The sequence below is a fragment of the Magnolia sinica genome, chromosome 13 (genome assembly GCF_029962835.1).
Source record: "Magnolia sinica isolate HGM2019 chromosome 13, MsV1, whole genome shotgun sequence".
In the NCBI taxonomy this organism is placed as follows: Eukaryota; Viridiplantae; Streptophyta; class Magnoliopsida; order Magnoliales; family Magnoliaceae; genus Magnolia; species Magnolia sinica.
In genome coordinates this window covers 7749550-7770962 of record NC_080585.1, presented here as the reverse complement: position 1 = coordinate 7770962, position 21413 = coordinate 7749550, and the positions used below count along the sequence as shown (strand labels likewise).

The 21413-nt window shown below is 38.1% G+C and overlaps 1 protein-coding gene across 2 annotated transcripts in view; it reads left to right on the top strand.

Moving 5' to 3' along the window:
- Positions 1 to 18273, top strand: part of LOC131222648 (uncharacterized) — a 29954-nt gene extending 11681 nt beyond the window's left edge. Inside the window, exons 3-20 of one of the 2 annotated variants that reach the window (XM_058217797.1) lie at positions 4142 to 4246; positions 4380 to 4445; positions 4585 to 4749; positions 5098 to 5172; positions 5272 to 5426; positions 7749 to 7884; positions 7972 to 8041; positions 8138 to 8265; positions 8398 to 8454; positions 9657 to 9842; positions 9993 to 10085; positions 10949 to 11034; positions 11119 to 11185; positions 11306 to 11372; positions 11479 to 11615; positions 16658 to 16749; positions 16923 to 16989; positions 17674 to 18273. In XM_058217797.1, coding sequence (XP_058073780.1) covers positions 4142 to 4246; positions 4380 to 4445; positions 4585 to 4749; positions 5098 to 5172; positions 5272 to 5426; positions 7749 to 7884; positions 7972 to 8041; positions 8138 to 8265; positions 8398 to 8454; positions 9657 to 9842; positions 9993 to 10085; positions 10949 to 11034; positions 11119 to 11185; positions 11306 to 11372; positions 11479 to 11615; positions 16658 to 16749; positions 16923 to 16989; positions 17674 to 17835 — 1914 coding nt within the window. In that variant the 3' untranslated portion in view covers positions 17836 to 18273. Of the gene's footprint in view, positions 1 to 4141; positions 4247 to 4379; positions 4446 to 4584; positions 4750 to 5097; positions 5173 to 5271; positions 5427 to 7748; positions 7885 to 7971; positions 8042 to 8137; positions 8266 to 8397; positions 8455 to 9656; positions 9843 to 9992; positions 10086 to 10948; positions 11035 to 11118; positions 11186 to 11305; positions 11373 to 11478; positions 11616 to 16657; positions 16750 to 16922; positions 16990 to 17673 lie in introns of those variants that run through there. The other variant, XM_058217798.1, reaches the window with a different exon arrangement.
- Positions 18274 to 21413: the final 3140 nt, after the last annotated feature.

Here is a 21413-nt window from a genome sequence, read left to right as displayed (position 1 = left end):
CTGTCCAGCAGCCGGTCCCCTCCGGTAGTGTTGGTATTCAATCCCTCTCCAAATCAAAGCTATTCGTTGCTCGGATGGGCCATATGCCATGCACGGTTTCAATCCTCCATAAATAAGAAGGTGTCTCAGACGTGTGGGGTCACATGGGTCTTAGCACCTTTTCTACATATATGATACTCGGCTACGTATGGCACTTGATACGCGTGGACTCAGAATTATTCACTCGATTTATATTAACTAAAAAATTTGAGTAGACCATGCACCGTACTGCCTCCATGAGAAAACCCGAGATCAGATTGGTTGGACAATCCTATCATCTGATCCGTAAAAACTTGTTTGTGGAAATAAGACCGTTAGATTTTATAACCGTCCCACAAATGTCTCCACCATTCCTTGTAAGATAATCAAATAAGCTTAATCTCTGGTTCATAATAAATCTTCCCTATATACAATAATTTGGTAGGTTTAATTGGACTACTCATATGACACATCTGCAATTTCTAAGTGCCTGTGTATGATCCATCACACTCCACTAGAGAATTATTTTTTCTCGTAACTGCAATTCAGGCGAAATCAGATTGCGTATTGAGTAACCTTATCGTACTCAGTAAACTTAGTTGGGCCCACCGTGAATGTATGTGTTTAATCCACACCGTCCATAACGATTTTTCAGCTCATTTAAGGGGATTAACCCAAAATTTAAGAATATCCAAACCTGTATCATACCACAGGAAACAGTGGTAGTAATGATTTTTCACCGTTGAAACCTTTATGTGCCCCACAGTGATGTTTACTTGCCATCCAACCTGTTCATAAGATCTTACAGACATGGATGAAAGGAAAACACAAATATAAGCTTGATAAAAAACTTCTGTGGCCCACAAGAATATTTTCAACGGTGGACGCTCAGTTCACACTGTTTCCTGTAGTGTGGTCAATTCAAGCTTCGGATATAATTCATATTTTGTCTCTAGCACTAAAATTATCAGGTAAAATGGATGGGCGGAGTGGATTAAATATATAAATCATGGTGAACCTCGAAGAGTTTACTCAGTACGCTGAGCCTACTGAGTTACTTAGTTCCGTTTCCAATTCAAGCTCTATAGCAGTTTCGAGCAAAACAATGGGCTGGAAAGCGGTTTTAAGTAAAAACATGGGCGCTCGAGCTCCAAGTTGTATGAACGGTTCAAAGGATATCAAAGTTACATGGGCCCCACAGTGATGTATTTATTATATCTACACCGTTCATATATTTTTAAAGATCATCGTAGAGTATGATCTAAAAAATTATTAATATCCAAAGATCATTTGGACCACACCACAAGTAGCAACAGCGAATGATTTTCACCATTAAATATTTCGTGTGGTTCACTTGATAGTTAGATTTGTCTTATTTTTCATCGTAAGCCTTATGACGAGCTCGCCAAATGGATGGACGGTTTAGATATAACACATACCTCATGATAAGACCCATGTAACTTGCTAAGGTCGTTACAGCAAGTCCCCACTCACTGTATAAAAAAAAAGTCAGAGTGCTTTCGTGCAGTGCACGTTAATATATATGTTCGGTAAAAACATGAATACAGTAACAGATAGTTTTTCAGAGCCATGTGGGGCCCACCTTGATGTATATGTTTTATCTAAGCCGTTCATCCATTTTGACATATCAATTTAGGCCTTGAGCAAAAAAATAGTATATATTAAAGGTTGAAGTGGACCACATTATATGAAAAGTTAAATTAAATTCACACATATCCGAATCGTACCCAACTCGATCTGACTCGGTTTCTTTGACCGAGTCGGACTTGGTTCGGGTCAGGTGAATCATGTATCGGATCTGTTCGGGTCAGGTGACCCGGATTTGATTCCGGATTTGATCGAGTTCGGGTCAAACCATTGCCATTTCGAATCTGATCGGGTTGAACCCAATCTGCTCCGATTCGGACCGATGCCCACCTCTACTCACGTCAGTCCACTTGGTGATAACAGGATGACCCATGGCAAGATTGTTGCTGTCAATGATTTGCCACGAGATTTTTTTTTGGGCTCTTCAACTTGACCTTGACAAAGGCCACTCTTGTAATCCAATTGAAAAAAGCCTTTGTATCAAGACGACCTGTGAAGTCCAAAACTTCAACCTGTATTTTCTTGGTAATATCATCTTTCTTGGGCAGATCTATCACGATGTCATGGGTTCTCTCTGCAAAGAGCTGTTGCATGAAGTCGTAAATAGACGAGGACTCGTGCCATTTTGATTCACTGAAGGTTCTGGTTGAAACCCTTGTGGGTTTGGATAACCATCAGGATCTCCGATAGGATCAGGTTGTTCACCATGTTGTTCTCCACGTTGTTGGTCAACGGTGGTTTCCAGGCTGGCTACCCTTGTAAATAGCTCGGTGATACAATTGTCTTGCTATTGATCGGCAAGCCTTTCTCAATAAACGTTACCACTATGGGTAGACATTGTGATGTCGGAAAGTAATGAACAGAATATGACTGATATTTTATTTTATTTTATTTATTTATTTTTGCTTCTATCGTAATAGGGCTTTTTGAGGGTTTTAATGGGCTGGATTATGGAGGTAGATGGCTGAAAAAATTTCATTAGGGTCTCCCATTGTAAATTGGACTTATGGGTTTTGTAAAATAAAAGAAAAAAGTGAATGGAGGTAGGAGGAATAGATGCAATGAAGTAAATAAAGAAAAATAGGTAGAATTTTATGATTAAAGAACCCAAAAACAATAATATTGAGATTGTTGTTGATTAAGGACTTCAACCTAGCCGTTGGAACCCGCTCTGATACCAAACTGGTGCAGCCGGCTGATGGGAAGGGTCTGCCCGAGCGTAGGCACCTTTAATCTAAGCACGAGAAGTTAAACAAATAGAGAGTAGCAATTGCAAAAATTTGATTCACTTCAAAGGTCCTTGACACTTCTCATCGCAGACCCTTACATAAGCTTTAAAACGTACATATAAGGAAAATTCATAATGTCATTGACAACCAATGGCTTATTATAAATATGGAAAATAAATAAAAGGGATTTGACTAATGGATTATTCGTAGCTAGCAAATTGATTTGATAGCTAACTATCTAAATAGGCTAGCAACCTAAATAGGAGGCTTGGGCCTCTTTATTGATGGGCCAACTGTTGGTCTTGGGCTCAATGGTCTTGGGCCCGGCCCATGGATCGTGGGCCCAGATCAGCTTGCATCAATCCGCTCACCTAAGGCATGACCTGGAATCGACTCTCTCTCGTCTCCAGTGCCTCATGACGATGTAGTGCCTTGAAGCAGAGTGGATTTGCTTGCGAGCATGACTTTGTGAAAAAGTGGTTACTTTCAGAAAATTCAGGTAGCAATGATGGTCAGCAGCAAGCCATCAGGAGAAAAAAAATGATTGCAGTAATTTCAATAGATCTGGAAGTGGGAGTAGGAATGGGAAGGAGATTCTGGAGCAAGAACAGCACCTCGCGTAGAAGATGCCTCCTACCAAACACCCAGCTTGTGAGGTGAGTTGGTCAGTGTACTGGATCTTCTGATGTGTGACCCACAATTGAGGCTCTCTACTGCTGCCTTATGGTGATGCAGTGCCTTGAAGCTCAGATTAAAAAAAAAGATTCCTTCTACCAAGCATGAGCTTGAAGAGTGGCACTTTGAAGTGAAGATTATCTAATCTTAGGATAGCAGCTAAGGTTAGGCGCATCATGGCGATGTTGACAAGGGCCCCTATTTTGTGCCAAACCTGCATCTAATTATTAGCATTTTGCTATGTTGTAAAAATGCATTTCTAGATTGTAAATTTGTTGAGCCAGCATTTTATGCTAAAACTATACTGTGGACTTTCTAGTTTGTCTCATGCATTTTTTAAGCATTGTGACCTTCCAAACACTTTGTCTCCTGAAAAAATATGTTTCTCAGTCCTATCACTCAGTATATCCTTTCATTTACCTGTGGACAGGTCATATTACTTCAACATGTTTCCAGTTCTTTCACCATACGAGAAATGTTTTTGGTTGAAGTTATTCTTTTCAATCTACAAGGAACATTCCTTCGTGTCCTTTTCAACCTCTACAAGGAAGATTTTCTCGCTCTCTCTCTCTCTCTCTTTTTTCTTCATGTACATCTTTCTTATTCTTCAGGCACATGCTGCTTCAGCAGTTCTCAACTTCAGTGAAAACTGCACTCCAGATATCTTAACACCTTACTTGGATGGGATAGTGAACAAATTGCTTGTACTCCTACAGGTATACATGTTTTGTATTTTTTTTTGAGAGAGATTTGTTTTGTATTTATGTGTACTTGTCACCTTCTCTTTTTCTGGAAAGGGACGAGGGTTGGTGATGGTTTGTAGTTTTTGCTCCTGTTGGTTGAATACAGAATGGGAAACAGATGGTGCAAGAGGGAGCTTTAACAGCTTTAGCATCAGTTGCAGATTCATCTCAGGTTCTTCATCAGTTGCAGCTTTAGCATTATGGGGCTTTAATGTTTTTTTTTTTTTTCTTTTAAAATGTTTTCCACTTGCGCATGCTATTTAGTAATCTTTTTTTAAGAAATGGCTTGGTACTTCATCTGAAATTTGCAGGAACACTTCCAGAAGTACTATGATGCTGTCATGCCTTACCTCAAAGTTATCTTAGTGAAGGCAACTGATAAGTCTAATCGCATGCTTCGTGCCAAATCGATGGAATGCATTAGTTTGGTTGGAATGGCTGTGGGGAAGGAGAAGTTCCGGGATGATGCCAAACAGGTAATCTTGGTTGATGTGTTCTAGTTTCTGTTTCTTTAGGTCTCAGTTTTTTGAAAATGTGTTGTTTATTGTGAATCATATACTGGATATATTATTATGTGAGATATAATGTGAAGGAACTGGCGGTTCTATACCCTTCTGTAGACATTAGCTCTGCTCTAGGACGGTATTTTTTTCTTCTATTTTTTAATAAACTTTTCATCGTTTATTCAATTTTCCCCTTTGGGTAGTCAGTTAAACTTTAATAGGTCTTGGTTTTCATTTGTTTAGTGCTGACGGTTATTTTTTGCACATTTTATTGGGATGATTGCATGAACCGTTAGGCATGGCTGTTTGTTATCATGCTAGGTTATGGAAGTCCTTATGACATTGCAAGGTTCTCCCACGGAGGCAGATGACCCAACAACAAGCTACATGCTACAAGTACGTTTTTACCAAACTTGTCCTAAACTAGATCAGAGGACCATGTCTCCACTTTGCTCTAGTCGGTTCCTTTGTTGAATGTCTGGATATGTGTTGTAGGCATGGGCCAGACTCTGCAAGTGTCTAGGGCAGGATTTCCTCCCTTACATGAGTGTTGTGATGCCCCCGTTGCTCCAGTCTGCTCAGCTTAAACCAGACGTGACCATTACATCTGCTGATTCAGATGAGGATATAGATGAGTCGGATGATGAAAGGTTTGGCTTTATTTTGAAAGTAATAATTGTTTTTCAGTGCAGCCAATGTTTGATGAACATTTCTGAAAATGAAGGATGTTAGATCTTTCTTATGATTTACTCAAACAAGTTGCAAGAGAAATGCTGGAAGGAATAGACTTCCTCTTTGCTTCCCTGCCGACCTATTGTGAACTTTAAGAAATTGCATGACAGTCTGGAAAGCCTGATCATGAAATTTCATCTTGAAGTCATCATGCTCTCCAGATTATAGTCAAACATCTCATTCTTTTCTAATGAATTTCTGCAACGTTTACTTTTTCCTTATTTGTGTAGTTAATATGCTACTTTGAAGCAATTGAATTAAGTTGTTGCTAATATTACCAGAAGTTCTTGACCTTTTTGAGTTGCTAATGTCATTTCAGAAATAAATTTGTTCTCCGAATGAATTCTGGTTGCTGATTGTTCATAGATTTTTTTCCGCTTCGCATGCTAGAGAGAAGCAAAATGTGCCCCATCCAATTGGAAATATGTACCTATGTACACATTTCCAGCAAAATCAATAACAGGTTCTGGACTTTTTGCCTGTAACCACTTCTTCTCTATGGAAATGTCATGGAGTTTTAGAATGATGATATGTTCTCTGAAAATTGTGGTAGCCCTATTGGTTGGCTAAAAAGCAGATACATATCAGTGCACATAGGCTGACTTGGCATATCTGAAAAATGTCAAATAAACCATAAAAATGGAAATAGTCCTCTCTAGATTCATTGTGTTTTGTGTGTTTTTCTAAGCCATGTATCAGGCCATTCGTAGTATGGCCTCTCTTAGCATGGCTGTCCAATTTTTAATGTTGAGTTTGTACTTTCAGTGACCATATTTCATTTTTAGAGATTTTTAGGCACTTGGTAGTTTGTAAATCAATCAATGCATAAATGATATGCATTGGTGTGCAATTGTGAAAACACTGGTTATTGTATATATACTAGTACTACTACAAGCATACAAGTGTATGAGAGTACAACTATTGCCAGTCTATGGCTACTGGCTAGTGATTGCACTGTAGAGTACAAATCATTAAATGAATCACATTAAAGATATAAGTTGGTATGTATACGAACAGTCCATGATACTAAATGCCACATCAAAGATTGAGTGAGTGGGCTCATGGACATTATCATCATCGTCACGAGTAGGATTATTTTAGAGTTCTAAGGTTTTTAGTAGTTCCAAATCAATTAATGCAAAAATATTGTGCATTTGAATGTCAGAATAAAACCCATATAAGATACATACTACAAGTATTTTTTCGAAGACTACCAGTACCATATATAATACATGTTTGGAACTCTACAAGTGAGAGAAACCCCTTTCACCCCCTTTCTCTAAGCGAAAAATGCCACAAATAACAAAGAGAAGATGACAAGTAAGTCTCACAAGTATTGACATTATGTATTGGCTTGTTTGGCTGAATTGGTCGACATAGTGTGAGTTTTGGGGGTGGCTGATTAACTTGTTTTTTTTTTTTTTTTGAAAATTGTATTAGCTGGGACCGATATGTAAAAGTCTTTACGTATTTATATGCATTTCCATAGAGAAAGAAACCCTATATCATTCTAATCATCATTACTCCTAATCCTAACCACCCATTCCAATAAACTATGAAAAATGATTAAAATATCCCTAAACCCTGGCTATAACTTTCCTGAAATGATATTACATTTTAATGATCTTGGTCTCGTTTGAAAGCCAACTCCATAGGCTTTTAAGCACATTCAATTTCATGCCATTCCGGCATTGCTTGATATTTGAAAAGTCACTAAATAAGTGATGAACATGCTAACGGGAAGCTTGTTCTACAAGTCATGACTAACTTTACGAACTAATTAAATAGTGTACTCTATGTATTTGTGGCTTGTGGGTTCCAAGAATTGATCGACCACTCATGGGGTCCATAGATAGATCAGACTTTTATCAGGGCCCACTAAATTTTCGAGGAGAATCGTGGGGCAGCATATGTTACTTAGAGGCTCAGCTTGACCTTGATGTTAATAGAAAAATGTAACTGTATTTATTTCCCTTCTATTTTCGTGGCTACAAGTAGCAAGATACTCTTTGAAAAAATAATTCGTGGTTACTTACTCTTATATATATATATATATATCGTGGCTACAAGTTCAAGACACCTTTGCGGTTGGTTCCACTGTGTTCTTCCTGCCTTATTTTCCCATGCTAAATCCCATTGTGACAACTGACTGCTTTTGCAAGATGATGGTTTTGTTTAATATTGTTGTTGCTCTAGGGTTTATGATTTGCACTTTTATTTAAGGTCTCTGTTTAATGCAGTATTGAAACGATTACTCTTGGGGATAAAAGGATAGGGATCAAGACTAGTGTCTTGGAGGAGAAAGCTACAGCTTGTAACATGCTATGTTGTTATGCTGATGAGCTAAAGGAAGGGTTCTATCCTTGGATTGATCAGGTTGGTTACTATCGTAATACATATGTTCCTTCCATGTTGGACTTAAAAGAAATGACATCAATCATGCATGATTCACAAACTGCACAGGTTGCCCCTACTTTAGTTCCGCTTCTCAAATTTTATTTCCATGAAGAAGTCAGGAAGGCTGCTGTTTCAGGTATTATTAGATTTCAATTTCAGGCATATTCTTTCATGGGTATATGGATTTGATATTTACGTAGGTTCCTGACCTAATTCATCTTTTATTGCCCAGCCATGCCGGAACTATTACGTTCGGCTAAGTTAGCTGTAGAGAAGGGCCAAGCGCAAGGTCGTGATGAGTCCTATGTTAAGCAGTTGTCTGACTACATAATTCCAGCTTTGGTTGAAGCATTACATAAGGTTATCTGAATATTTATTGCTAGTCAATGTTTTAAATTTCATTATTGTGTTATCTACCTGATAGCTGATAGTATCCAAGCTTCATTTTGGACTACTGATGTATATTCTTCGAAACTGTGACTGGTTTTGCAGGAGCCTGAGGTAGAAATCTGTGCGAGCATGTTGGACTCGTTGAATGAATGCATACAGGTCAGTGAGAATCTCATATGAAGTTATGCTTTTCGACTGGAATATAAACTCCAAATCATATAAACAATGTGTGTTAAATTGTTGCATGTTTGTTGAATAGTACTTGCTGCCAAGTTGGCGTTCATGTTGGATCCTTACTCTTGCTCCGGTGGTAGACTCTCAAGAGTTTCAACAACCGGTCAAGGGTTCAAGTATCCATAGGTGGTGAAACTCCACTACGGCGTGAGTGTGTGGGGTGTGTGTGCGTGTGTAAAAAAAAAAAGTTGGCGTTCATGTTCTACTACCTCGTGCTGGACTGAACTTGTGTTCTTTTGGCCAAGCTGCATTTGTATAATGGCTTCCAATTCCACAATATTTTCTTTTAGTAAATTTAATATCAAGATTTATAAGATCACTGGAGTAAACTATGCAAGGTATTCCATAACAGTAACAGGGCCCGTAATGACCACTGCCGTTACCGTTACGATACGGGCCATAGTGGTCTTCAGCCATTACAGGGCTGTTTTGGGTAAATTTTTCTGTAACGGCTGTTATGTAACCGTTTTGAAATGCCTTGAAAGTATGCTAGTCCCTAATAGGATAGACTGCCAAAGATTCTTGCTTGACATATAGTGCCAGCTAATTTCCAGGTCTAAATCTAGTTCAATGTGAGCAGAGAACCACATTATCAGAAAATTGAAGTGAAGAATGGAACTTAACAAACTATTTGCCTAGCATGGGAGAGATTTTCCAAAGAAAAGTGGAGATAATGAAGTGAGTCATCTTGAAACATATAGGCTGCCATGCAGGATTCATTTCGAGCTGTCCCTCGATGTTCAGGGATTCAACCTCAACCCAGTGGACGTTGTATATGATATAGTTAATTGGATTTATCCTTTCTATATTGTGAAGACCTCATCCTCAGTTAGGTTATTGTTAATTGTAAATTTGATTATGTTCATCATCATCATCTAAGCCTCATCCCAACTAATTGGGTTGTTACGATGATTATGTTGGTGCCAACAAATTTATCATTTCACAAGCCACTTTATGAATGTTGAACTTGATGTTTATATGTAAACACTTCTAGCATCAAGAGGATATTATTCTGTTCTATATTTTGTTAGTGCTTGAAGAAATCTCTGACCACATCTTGGAAGCACTATCCGTCTTGTTTATTTTGTTTATTATTATTATTATTATTATTATTTTTTTTTTTTCAGATTTCTGGACCTCTATTGGCTGAAAGCCAGGTCAGATCCATTGTAGATGAGCTAAAGCAGGTCATCATTGCTAGTTCCACTAGAAAAAGAGAAAGAGCAGAGAGGTCCAAAGCAGAGGATTTTGATGCTGAGGAAGGGGAATTGCTTAAAGAAGAAAATGAGCAAGAAGAAGAAGTTTTTGATCAAGTCTGTAATAAAATCCTCAATGCTTCTCATTCATGGATGTTTTGTTAGTTACTGGAGTTCGTTTAGTTGCTTCATGGTTGTGGTTTATAGATTGTAAGTCAAATACTTCCAAATGTTCCTCATCTGATGTTTCTTTTCTTCAAAGTGCAGGTTGGTGATTGCTTGGGCACTCTGATAAAAACATTCAAGGCTTCTTTCTTACCGTTCTTTGATGAGCTTTCTCTGTATCTTACTCCTATGTGGGTAAGTGGTCTGGTATATCATACACGCATGCACCACTTCTCCCCTCTCTTCCATAACTTGCAAATTACTTCCTCTCTCTATGTGCATTGCCACACACGCGCGCATGCGCACCCCACTTCTCCTCCCCGCACCCATGACGCGCAAACCACTTCTTGTTGGAAGGCGGTTTACTTCGTAACCTCTGGTGGATGTTATCATTAGGTAACTGGGAGACACACACACTCACACACTCGCTCGCTCGCTTGCACGCACGCACGCACGCACGTTGGCTTCAAATAAAGTGTATAGCTCTCTTCATCTATTGATACCATCTATTTGCTTAGCTAAAGGATGGTGTGGAACACATGTTGGAACGTTGGCTTCAAATAAATATTGTATAGCTCTTTTCATCTATTGATACTTGAATAAACTAGAATGGAGCCAATCACTCTATTGCAGGAGGAGGGATTTTTAAACCTCTATCAATGATTTTAATTTCTGATGTTATGTATTTGTCCATTGTACCCCAACCAAATATTCTCATTTTTATCAGGAACAGATACTGGGTGTTGAAAATAAGGTGGCTTGGCTCTTTTCCCATCATTTGGTTCTCTATGATGACAGGGAACTACGATTGTCACGAGATTTCCTGCTTCATGGTTCGCATAAGAGAAACGACAATTTAATATTGGAACAGTTCAAGATTCCTTTTTTTTTTTTTTTTTGCAGTCTGTGTTTAATGGATTTCTTTTAATCTGGTTTCTGCTTTCTCAAACTTGGATATTAGGACTTGTTTCTGCTTAATTTTGGCATAGTTTCTTCTGTTGGCAGCAGTTGGCATCTGTTGTGAATTTGGTTTTAACATAAGTGGCTCCTATTTTCAGGGTAAGGATAAAACTGCCGAAGAGAGGAGGATTGCCATTTGCATTTTCGACGATGTCGCAGAACAATGTCGAGAAGCAGCTCTTAAGTATGCCCCCTTGAAATGATTAAACTTAAATGAGGCGTTTCAGTTATCTTGCCTTCACTATATTTATTCTTGTTGATTGAACAGATACTATGACACCTACCTTCCATTTCTATTGGAAGCTTGCAATGATGAAAGCCCTGATGTCCGACAGGTTTTCCCTGGGACCACTGCTTCGTGGAGCTTTTTTTTTCCTCCTAATATTTCATGGATCACATTCAAGTTTTTTATATCAATAATTCAAGAGCTTTTTTTTTTTTTTTTTTTTTTTCAGGCTGCTGTTTATGGAATTGGCGTTTGTGCAGAGTTTGGCGGATCTGCATTTAAACCTCTTGTAGGAGGTATCTTGCTTTTCCTCGGTGCATATGCCTTCAAGGAAATCCTCCCTTTAAATAAGTTTAAACATCATGTTTTTATTTATTTTATTTTTTTACTGGCTTTTCACAGAGGCCCTTTCAAGGCTAAATTTTGTTATAAGGCAGCCCAATGCACTACATTCAGATAATGTAATGGCATATGACAATGCTGTCTCAGCTCTGGGGAAAATATGCCATTTCCATCGGGACAGTATAGATGCTGCTCAGGTACATTCCTATTTGTGCTTTCAGCCTTCAGCCTTCTGTTTTATATTGCATATTGTATCCGGTGTTAACCTCCAAATAGAGTTTTCTTTTTGAAGAACTTCCATATCATCTGGTAATTTTCATTACTGAAGGATAATAGAAACTTCTGCACCTTTTTGGCATGGTAAATCTAATCAGTAAATCCTCATTATCAGACTCAGTGTGAATGTATTCCAGATATCGGCGATTTTATTGATAATATCGCTGATATTATCAATATCGCCAGCCGGGTGATACCGAAACTCCCGTAAAATCGATTATTTCCAGATATTGGCAATATTATTGTTGATATCTCCATTGTATCGAAGGACAAGCATTGGTGGGTTAGATCTTCGAAGGTCCTTTTCAAGGAAAAAACCTGTCTTTCTTTAGATTTGAGCTTCGATTTCAATTCAAAACCATGTCCATGCATAATACTCATGCGTTGACTTGAAAATCTCAAGCTTTGGGTCGAAATTGGTGAATCCTAATTCCATTTTCTCCCCTAAGATCACTAATTGTTGGCCTCAATCTTAGTATGTTGATGAGAGTTGGTCAATCTATTGATTCATGGAGAGTTTTTGATTTTTCAAAAAATAATTCTTTTTACTTATTTAATATTTTGAAAAATAATAAATTTTTTTTTTATTTGGAAAAAAATAATTTCAACCTATTTTTCTTAGACATTTGTTCTCTTGTTTCTTTTTTACTTTTTCATTTATAGTTGTATGTTGATGATTAAGGTGTCAATTACTCGAGAAATATACTTCATTTTCAAATATTTTAGAAATATGATTTTTTTTTTTTGTATATATATATATATATGTATGTATGTATGTATGTATTCATTGCAATAAGTATTTTCTCTACAGATGTATGGTTTCATCATACAATGGATGTGTGTATGTGTGCATTTTTTGAGGGATGGGTGCATGTATGTATGGGTGGATGGATGTATTGGTGCATATGCATGTATGCATGCAGGGATGTATTGAAGGATGGATAAACATCTATGGATGTATGGTTCTTTTTTGCATTTTTAAAATTCCCACTGATTTTTTACAACAATACATGCTTTAGGGCCCTATTAAATGGAAACTTATTATGCAATGTTTTTTTTTTTTTCTTTTTTCTTTTTAAATTCGAGTGGGGGAATATCATCGATAACCCTTTTTTTAATATGAGAATATTTTAGAAAAATACACTTAACGGAGCGAGACAAGTGTTTATCCCAACTGCACCCAAATATGTGAGCAAAGTACAACTGAACACTTCAGGAGGAAAAGGAAAAGCTGGTTGATCAGGAAACAATATAGAGAATAGTGTTTTGACATCTAAAACTGATGAAGACATTCTTTTGATCAAATAACACGTAGTAAGAATTGCATCACCGTATTTAGCATCACCTGGAGTTTCATTGAAAGATTCCACCTTTTTCCCTCAGTGATGCATTTCCTGGTATCGGTGATGATATTGGCAGTATACATGTTTCTGTATCCCCAGTAAGCGGTACATGTAACGAAATTGATACTATGAACACCCAGTATGGTTTTAGCTCCTTTTGCCATAGGTTGGAGTTTGAGGTGATAGGATAAACCCAAAATGACCATATCAGTTATCATTTTATTGTTTCTTATATTACCTGATTATCGAGTGACCTACATTTACCACGGTAATAAAATGCAATCGGTTTGATGTGAGGATTGCCATATTTTACTCGTTCAGTAATAAAATGCAATCGGTTTGATGTGAGGATTGCCATATTTTGCTTGTTCAGTAATAAAATGCAATCAGTTTGATGTGAGGATTGCCATATTTTACCTGTTCTGTCTAGCCAACAAAATTCTGAAATTTGGTGATCTCTTTTGTTTCATTCTCTCTCTCTCTCTCTCTCTCTCTCTCTCTCTCTCTCTCTCTCTCTCTCTCCTCTTCTCTTCTGCGTTAATCCATCCGCATGATTAAAGGCTCGGTTCAAACCCGCCTGGTTAAGGTTTTTTTTTTCTTAAATTTTTTTGTTTATTAAATTTTTATGACATTCACCTCCATGAATTCTGTGGATGCTATTGTGTGAGGCTGGGCTCTTCTAACTTGAAGTCACATATACATCCTATGAATGCTTGTTGTATGCTATAAATCTTCGATGGGCCAGAGAATGTGCCAGTTGCCACAACTGATTCATGATAATTATCAGAAACTTGTATCCTTTGGTGTTAGAAGGAATTTATATGTCAAGTTTCTAAGAATTTAATGATAAAGGGCTTGTTACTTTTTTATGAGATGATGTAATATTGAAGGGTATGAAGCACATTTCCTTCGAAATAAAGTAGCTGACCATAGGGTTTATTTCGGTGTGGAATCCCTGGAAATTGGGATTAAGCCTAATGCTCAAGGTGTCCGCAACGGCCACTGTTGTTACTGTTACGATATGGGCCGTAACGGCATTATTATTATTATTATTGAAAAAACCCATTACGGGGCCATTACGGTCCGTTACAGACTGTTACAGGCAGTTTTTCCTGTAACAGGTGTTATGGCCGTTTCGACCCAGCAACGCGTAATGGTTATGGCTGTTACCGTTATGTAACGGCTATTACGGCCGTTACATAACCGTTTTTGTATACCTTGATACTGATTTTGCAGGCCTCACCCTGTGCATGTCAGTTTCACATTGCTAAAGCGGTGATGTAGCGTCTTCTGCCTAATCACAAGTATTGACATTTTAGAGACAATTTATTAGTGCATACACGCTAAGGGTAGGATTAGAGTATAGAATCAAGAGACAATTCGGGGAGGACATGGATGGAATAATGCAAGAAATTCCAAACAGAGAGAGGATATTTATAGGAGTAAGTAGTGTCGGAAAAGAAAATAGAGGATATGAGAGGGTATATGGAGGATATGGTTTTGGAAGAAGAAATGAGATGGAGGATACATTCTTGACTTCGCTATGGCATACAATCTAGCTCTACCAAACACTTCTTAAAAAAAAGAGATGAACATTTTCTCACTTTTACAAGTAGATCCTAACAAGGCAAATAGTTATTATTATTATTATTCTTATTATTTATTTTTCTTTTCTGTTCTATACTTAGGAAGACAACAATCAATATGTGAGGATTGCAAGGTTATACCGGGAGAGTTTGGCTGCACAACGTAGGTTTACATTAATATATGGAAGAAAGGGAGTGAAGTTAATTGGTGTCCAAAAACTAGATGGTGGAATTTAAAAGGGGAGGAAACAATGTTATTTAGAAATAAACTGATGGAAGAAGGAAAGTGGAATATCGAGGAAGAAGGGGAATGAGATGATGGTGCATTAGGAAACTGGGAAAAGGTGTTTTAGGAGTATTTAGAGGGGAAAGACAATCATATAAGGAAACTTGGTGGCGAAATGATGATGTACAAAAGCTATTAACGAGCAAAAAGATTGCTAAGAAATTATGAAAATTTTGAATAATATAAAAAATACCAAAAAGATTGCTAAGAAAGTAGTGAGTGGGGCTAAACTTAAGGCTTTTGATAATCTTAGATTGAGGACCTTATATATATATATATATATATATATATATATATATATATATATATATATATATATATATATATATATATATATATATATATATATAATGAAAGATTAGACTGAGGACAGGTTAAGGTGAGAAAGATGTTTTCAAACATGCAAAATTGAGAGAGAGGAAGGGTAGGGTCCTTGATCATGTTAGATCCATTAAGAGCAGTGACTAGAGTGTACTAGTCAAGGATAATGAGATCAATGATAGGTGGAGAAGCTATTTTCAGAACTTGTGAAATGACAATCACTCAGAAGGCATATGGATAGAAGGAACCATAACTGACATCGGAGACCATCCACACTTTCTTAGGATTGGGATATTTGAAGTGAAAGAAGTTGATAAAGAGGAAAACAAGATATAAAACCAGACATGCTTTATGGCACAGAATGTTGGACAGTTAAGGAAGAACATGTTCATAGGATGAGTGTAGCTGAAATGAGGATGTTGAGTTAGAAGTGGCAAGAAGAGGAAGGAAAGAATTAGAAAGGAATGCATTCGAGGGAACTTAGGAGTACCACCAATAGGTAATAAGGTGAGGGAAAATATACCTAGATGGTTTGGTCATGTGCAATGGAGACCAAGAACTGTGCCGGCTAGGAGTCTGTTGGTACAAGTTGAAGGCTCTAAGAGGGCATGGGGAAGGCCCAAAAGGACGAGGGTGGTGACAGTAAGAATACTTGACGACCTATGGTCTAACTGAAGTTATGGCCCTTGATAGAATGGAACGGTAGAATAGCTTTCATGTAGCTGACCCCAATTAGTTGGTATAAGGCTTAGACGATGATGATTGAAGTTCATGGGAATTGTTACCATTTAAAAAAAAAAAAAAAAAAAAAAAACAGTAATGAAAGGCTTTATTAAAAGAAAAATATGACCAATGGATAGATACTGCCCCTGGACTAGGACATGGAAAGGCACCCAAAGCCTCCACCCACAAGCAAACAAGATGACAATTATGCCTGAGATTGAAACACCAATACTATTGAAGGAGCAGTTGTTCCTTCTCTTTCCATGTGGCCCATAGGATAGCCACAAAACAGAGCTCCCAATGGATTTTGTGCACCTGCTAAGAGAATGCTGTCTCCAAGTGCCAACTAATTACTGGATAAAGCACGGCATCTTCCAAATCACCATAAATTGCTGCAAACACCACCCCAAATTACTCCAATATGAGACATGCCGAAGAAGAAAAGAAAAAGGTGAACATGCTGAAAATTATGATCAAGTGGAAGAAAGTGCCACTTATCCGACATGGAGGGTAGCGAACAAACACTCTTTTGCTCAAATATTGCATTGATGATAAAGGACGATTATTCTTCTGACGTTGACATGTTTGTTATTTTCTGTAACAATGTGAAATTGATTGTTTTTGCATGTCAGTAATTTTTTGAACATTGCTCGCTTATCCTCATCAGTACAAAGATGGTTAACACTTTTTCTCTTGTTTGGCAGGTCATTCCTGCTTGGTTAAGCTGTTTGCCAATTAAAGGTGATTTAATTGAGGCTAAAATTGTGCATGACCAACTTTGCTCAATGGTGGAAAGGTATGGACTAGGGAACTTTTAGCGTACTTCTGGCATGTATCATGAACCTTATTGACCAATACTTGTTCTGTTATCCGTTTCTTTTCTTTTCTTTTAGTGGCATAATGTATTGAGTGATTCAAGTTCAATATGTATTGACCATTAAGTGGAGCTTTTGTTGTTAATATTTGCAGGTCGGATATGGAGCTTTTGGGCCCTAACAACCGATATCTTCCTAAAATTGTTGCCGTCTTTGCTGAGGTAAATCTTGTTTTTGGACCACCTATATTTGGTTCCCAAACCCTTCACTGTGGAGATTATTTCTTTCTTACCTCTCGCTGAATAACAAGCAATAATGGCTGGCTGAGATATTTTTGGGAAATTAAGGGTGGATTACATATTCTTCGGGACTTGAATTTTATCCAACTAATGTGGGGAATTTCTATGTATTCCACCATTCTCCACAATCATGATTCTTTTTCTGTCGTTGACATAGAAAGGGCGTTTTTACTGAGGAGCTTAGTGATTATCCCATAAGTCTCTTGGCCTCTATATTTTTCTTTTATATTTGTGGGGTAGGTAATTAATTGCACCATGCTGATTTGCGGTGGTTTTTGGAACTCCTGAATAGAAATCAAGTTGCCGCTCTCTAGTACAATTTGCTTTTTGTTGTTGTTGGAGCTCCTGAATAGAAATGAAGTTGTCACACTCTATACCTCTTTATTAGTGAAAATCCATAGAGACAGCATGGGAGACATCAAAACCTTCTGTCCTTCATCTTACATTCTTAAGAACTATTAAGACTCTTGCATACCCATCACTGACAGGTGAAAACAGAATTAGCATTCTATGCTGTCTCAGACGGATAGACTGAGTTGTTAGAATCTAAGTATTGGTGTGGTGATATGGTGAATTCACTGAAGTCAATCAATGTTCTCGATGCAGGTTCTATGTGCAGGAAAGGAACTGGCGACAGAGCAAACAGCGAGCCGGATGATTAATCTTCTGAGGCAGCTTCAGCAGACATTGTCGCCTGCTGACCTTGCCTCTACCTTGTCTTCCTTGCATCCCCAGCAGCAGCTCACTTTGCAATCCATCCTCTCCTAATGATCTCGTCATGGAGTGGTTGGTCCTCTGTCAATTTCTGTTCTGTTTGATTATCGATTCTTTATGTGTATCCATTCCTTGCTTGAATTTCCTGCAATTTGGTTGTCAAGAGTGAAAGCTTAGCGGGATTGAAGGTTTGGTTTCGGTGTAGAGTGTATATTACGAGTTTGAAGCATATTTATTATCTCCGCCACATTTGGGAGAGTACAGAAAAGAGTGGCAGGTTTTGGTGTTTGCTTTTTTCTAGGTTATTGGTGTTAGTGGGGCGGGAGAATACTCAAGTGTGAGGCAATTCTTGTCACAGTTTTGGGGGTTGAATTTTTTGTATCTTGTTTTGCTTTTCCCCCTTTCTTTAATGGAAGGGAGAGAGGGACCTCGAGTTGTGAACTTGTATGCTTGCATAAAAAGGTCAAAAAAAGAGGTTTGGTTGAAGGCAAATGTCAAAAGAGTCACTCTCTCTCTCTCTCTCTCTCTCTCTCTCTAGTAAAACCATCTTTCTACAGGACACCATCTGCATTAGGATTAACTTAAAAAAGGCATTTTTACTGCAAAATTTCAATTTTACCAAATAATGCCTCCATGATCTGAATTTGCAGGGTGGTGATTCGTGGTGAATGAAATTTACTAAAATGTCCCCATAGATTTTATTTTTCTTTTAAAAAGTGATAAAATTGAGAGTTGTGGGGTCCACATGGTATGCATATTACATCCAACCCGTCCAACATATGTACCCCATCATGATGATTATTCGGAATGAAAAATCTGGTCAATCAAATCATCAAATGGGGCTACGTGTGAATTTGGATGTTTTTGGGCAGTGTATATTATATTCTATGGTGTGGTTCGTCCACCTTGTTGGATCTGCCAAAATGTTCATTTGTTTGATCTTCATGACAGGATTCATCTGTTGGATGCCATAAGTGTTTTTTTTAAAAACTAATGAGGGCAATTTTGTAATTTCATCCCCCAATGCACTCCACGAGGTATTATTTCACATGTTTTGTTTTGTTTTGTTTTTTTTTTCCAATTTAAATTTAAATTCTTGGAGGCATTATTTCATTAAAATTCATAGGTTTTATTTTTTTAAATGTAAATCATGCGCTGATGCCAATTTATGTGTGAACCCGATCAATACATCACCTGCCATATTTTAGGTTCTTTCGGCTCTACCATATCATTCTATGTAGCTGATAGGTTGGAAGTGTTGCCTGCTATTCTTTTGATGGGAGACGATACGGCGGGGCCGGAATAAAACAAATATGGTGGATCTGTATCTTCATAGCATGGATTGTCATGTTTCCAAAACCACTCCTATTAGACAATCCTATCCATTGTATCTGTGGAAAACAAAAAGAGTAATGGATAAGTTCTCTTCTCTAACTCTTTTTATTTTTAAAATGGCCAACTTGATGCACGCTTGGTATTTTATTATGTCCGAATGTGCGCCATTTGGTGTTTGGTTTGGCTGATGTAGGGGCAACCGATGGTACGCTCTACCATCCTACCTTTATAGTGGTACCGGCCAAATGTGGGGCCCATATGTTGTATGCACTCAATCCAATCCATCCATCGGATAGATCACCTCAAAAATCCCCGACTCCCCATACTCAGCCAGATTGAAAACTGAAATGCGCCACAGCAAACAAAACATGCCCACCCTTGAATTTCATAGAGGCACGCCTCGACTTTTTGCTAACCCTTCATCTGGACTGGATGATCTTAATGGAGTGGATTCTATATATATGACACGGTGGGCCCTCCAATTCTATCAACAGTGGGCGTTCCTTCTCAACACGTTCCGTGTGCTATGACCAACCTCTGTTTTGGATATGGCTGATTACTCGGGGCCGGAGAATTTTTGAGGTGATGTATCTTATGGATGGGATGAATTCTTTGAACGGATCATTAGGCCCACATCCGGCCCGTACCACGATAAAGTTACGGTGATGCTGGTACCAGGAGCGGATTAGGTGTTACATGGGAAACACGTTAGTGTGTGTTACCTTTTCTGTGGGGCCCACCTTGATGATGTGTTCCATATCCACGTCGTCCATCCGTTTCTCCAGCCCATTTTAGAATGCTGTCCCCAAAATTAAGCAGATCCAAATCTCAGGTGGAGCACACCATGGGAAACAGTGGTGATTGACTGCGTCACCATTAAAAATTCCAAAGGGTGCATCGTAAGGTTTTTGTAATGTTTATTCGTCATCCAACCTGTTGATAATTTCGAGAAGACCTGGATGAAGGGAAAATACAAAGATCAGTTTGATCCAAAACTTTGTTGGCTCACAAAGGGTGTCTAATTGTCATTCATCACTGTTTCTAGTGGTATGGTCCACCTGAGATTTGGATCTTCTTAAGGTTTTGGATAGAATCCTAAAATGAGATAGAAAAACAGATGGACGGCATGGATATACAACAAATACATCAAGATGGGCACCACAAGGTTAGGGTAACACCCACTAAGGTGTTACTCGGTACCGCTGGAGTGCGCTCCTCTACAATATGATCGGAACCCGCGTCGGTTGCTCAAAGATACTGAAATGCTACAATAGGGATAATGCCATGGTCCATGATGGTTAAGACAGGTTACCTACCCAAAAAAAGAAAAAGAAAGAAAAGAAATAAAGTAAATATAAATTAATAGAAGAAATAAAGGAGGTTCATGCATATGGGACATGCCTGGTTGATTGGTTTTTGCTACTTGTGGTGGTCCCTACAACATGATGCCATGCCTCTTTAAGGTTGTACGGCAATCGATGCATCTACCAATATTTTTACTACTGTTAAGGGATACAAAATCAATATTAAAGGAAATGATCATGTGTGCTGGTTGGTACATGTGAATAGAACGGGTGCCTCCATCAAGCTATCCTAACTGATTTAAATGGGCCCAGTCCAATTTTCGGACACCATTTAAGAAATCAGATCGGGTTCAGGTCCACCCAGTTGCACCTGGTTAAGAAAAAATGGGGATACAATTAATTTTAATACTAATGTTATATAATAAATACATATTAATAGAATTTGATAGGTGGAACACGTTTTAACAGAGTATGATAGGTGGAAAACCTGTCATACACCCCTCTAGAATTTAAATGAGATTTCGTAGGTCCAAGCCAGGGAGCCAGGGAGGGGATTAGGTGCGGCACTTGTTGTGGGGCCTAGCTTGATGTATGTATTCTACATCCATGCCTTCCATCCGTTTTGCCCTATCATTTTAGGGCATGAGCCCAAAAATAAAGTAGATCCAAATCTCAGGTAGACCATACCGTAGGAAATAGTGGTGACTGAACGTAATACCATTAAATACTTCCTAGGTGTTGTTATTCAATCCGGACACACCTATGGGTGTAACAAATGACATAATTTCAATTAAACATGCGTGAATAGATTAAGATCCGCTGGATCAAATTGTAATGATTTTTGACTCTGGTAGTCGAATTAGCCAAATTAGGAATAAATCTTTGAAGATTGGATGGCCATTCCGCTACTTACTATATAAAAAAAAAAGGTCTGGTGAGTTACGAAGGGGAGGATTAGTTCTTCTGGTGGATTTTTTTTTTTTATTTTTTTTA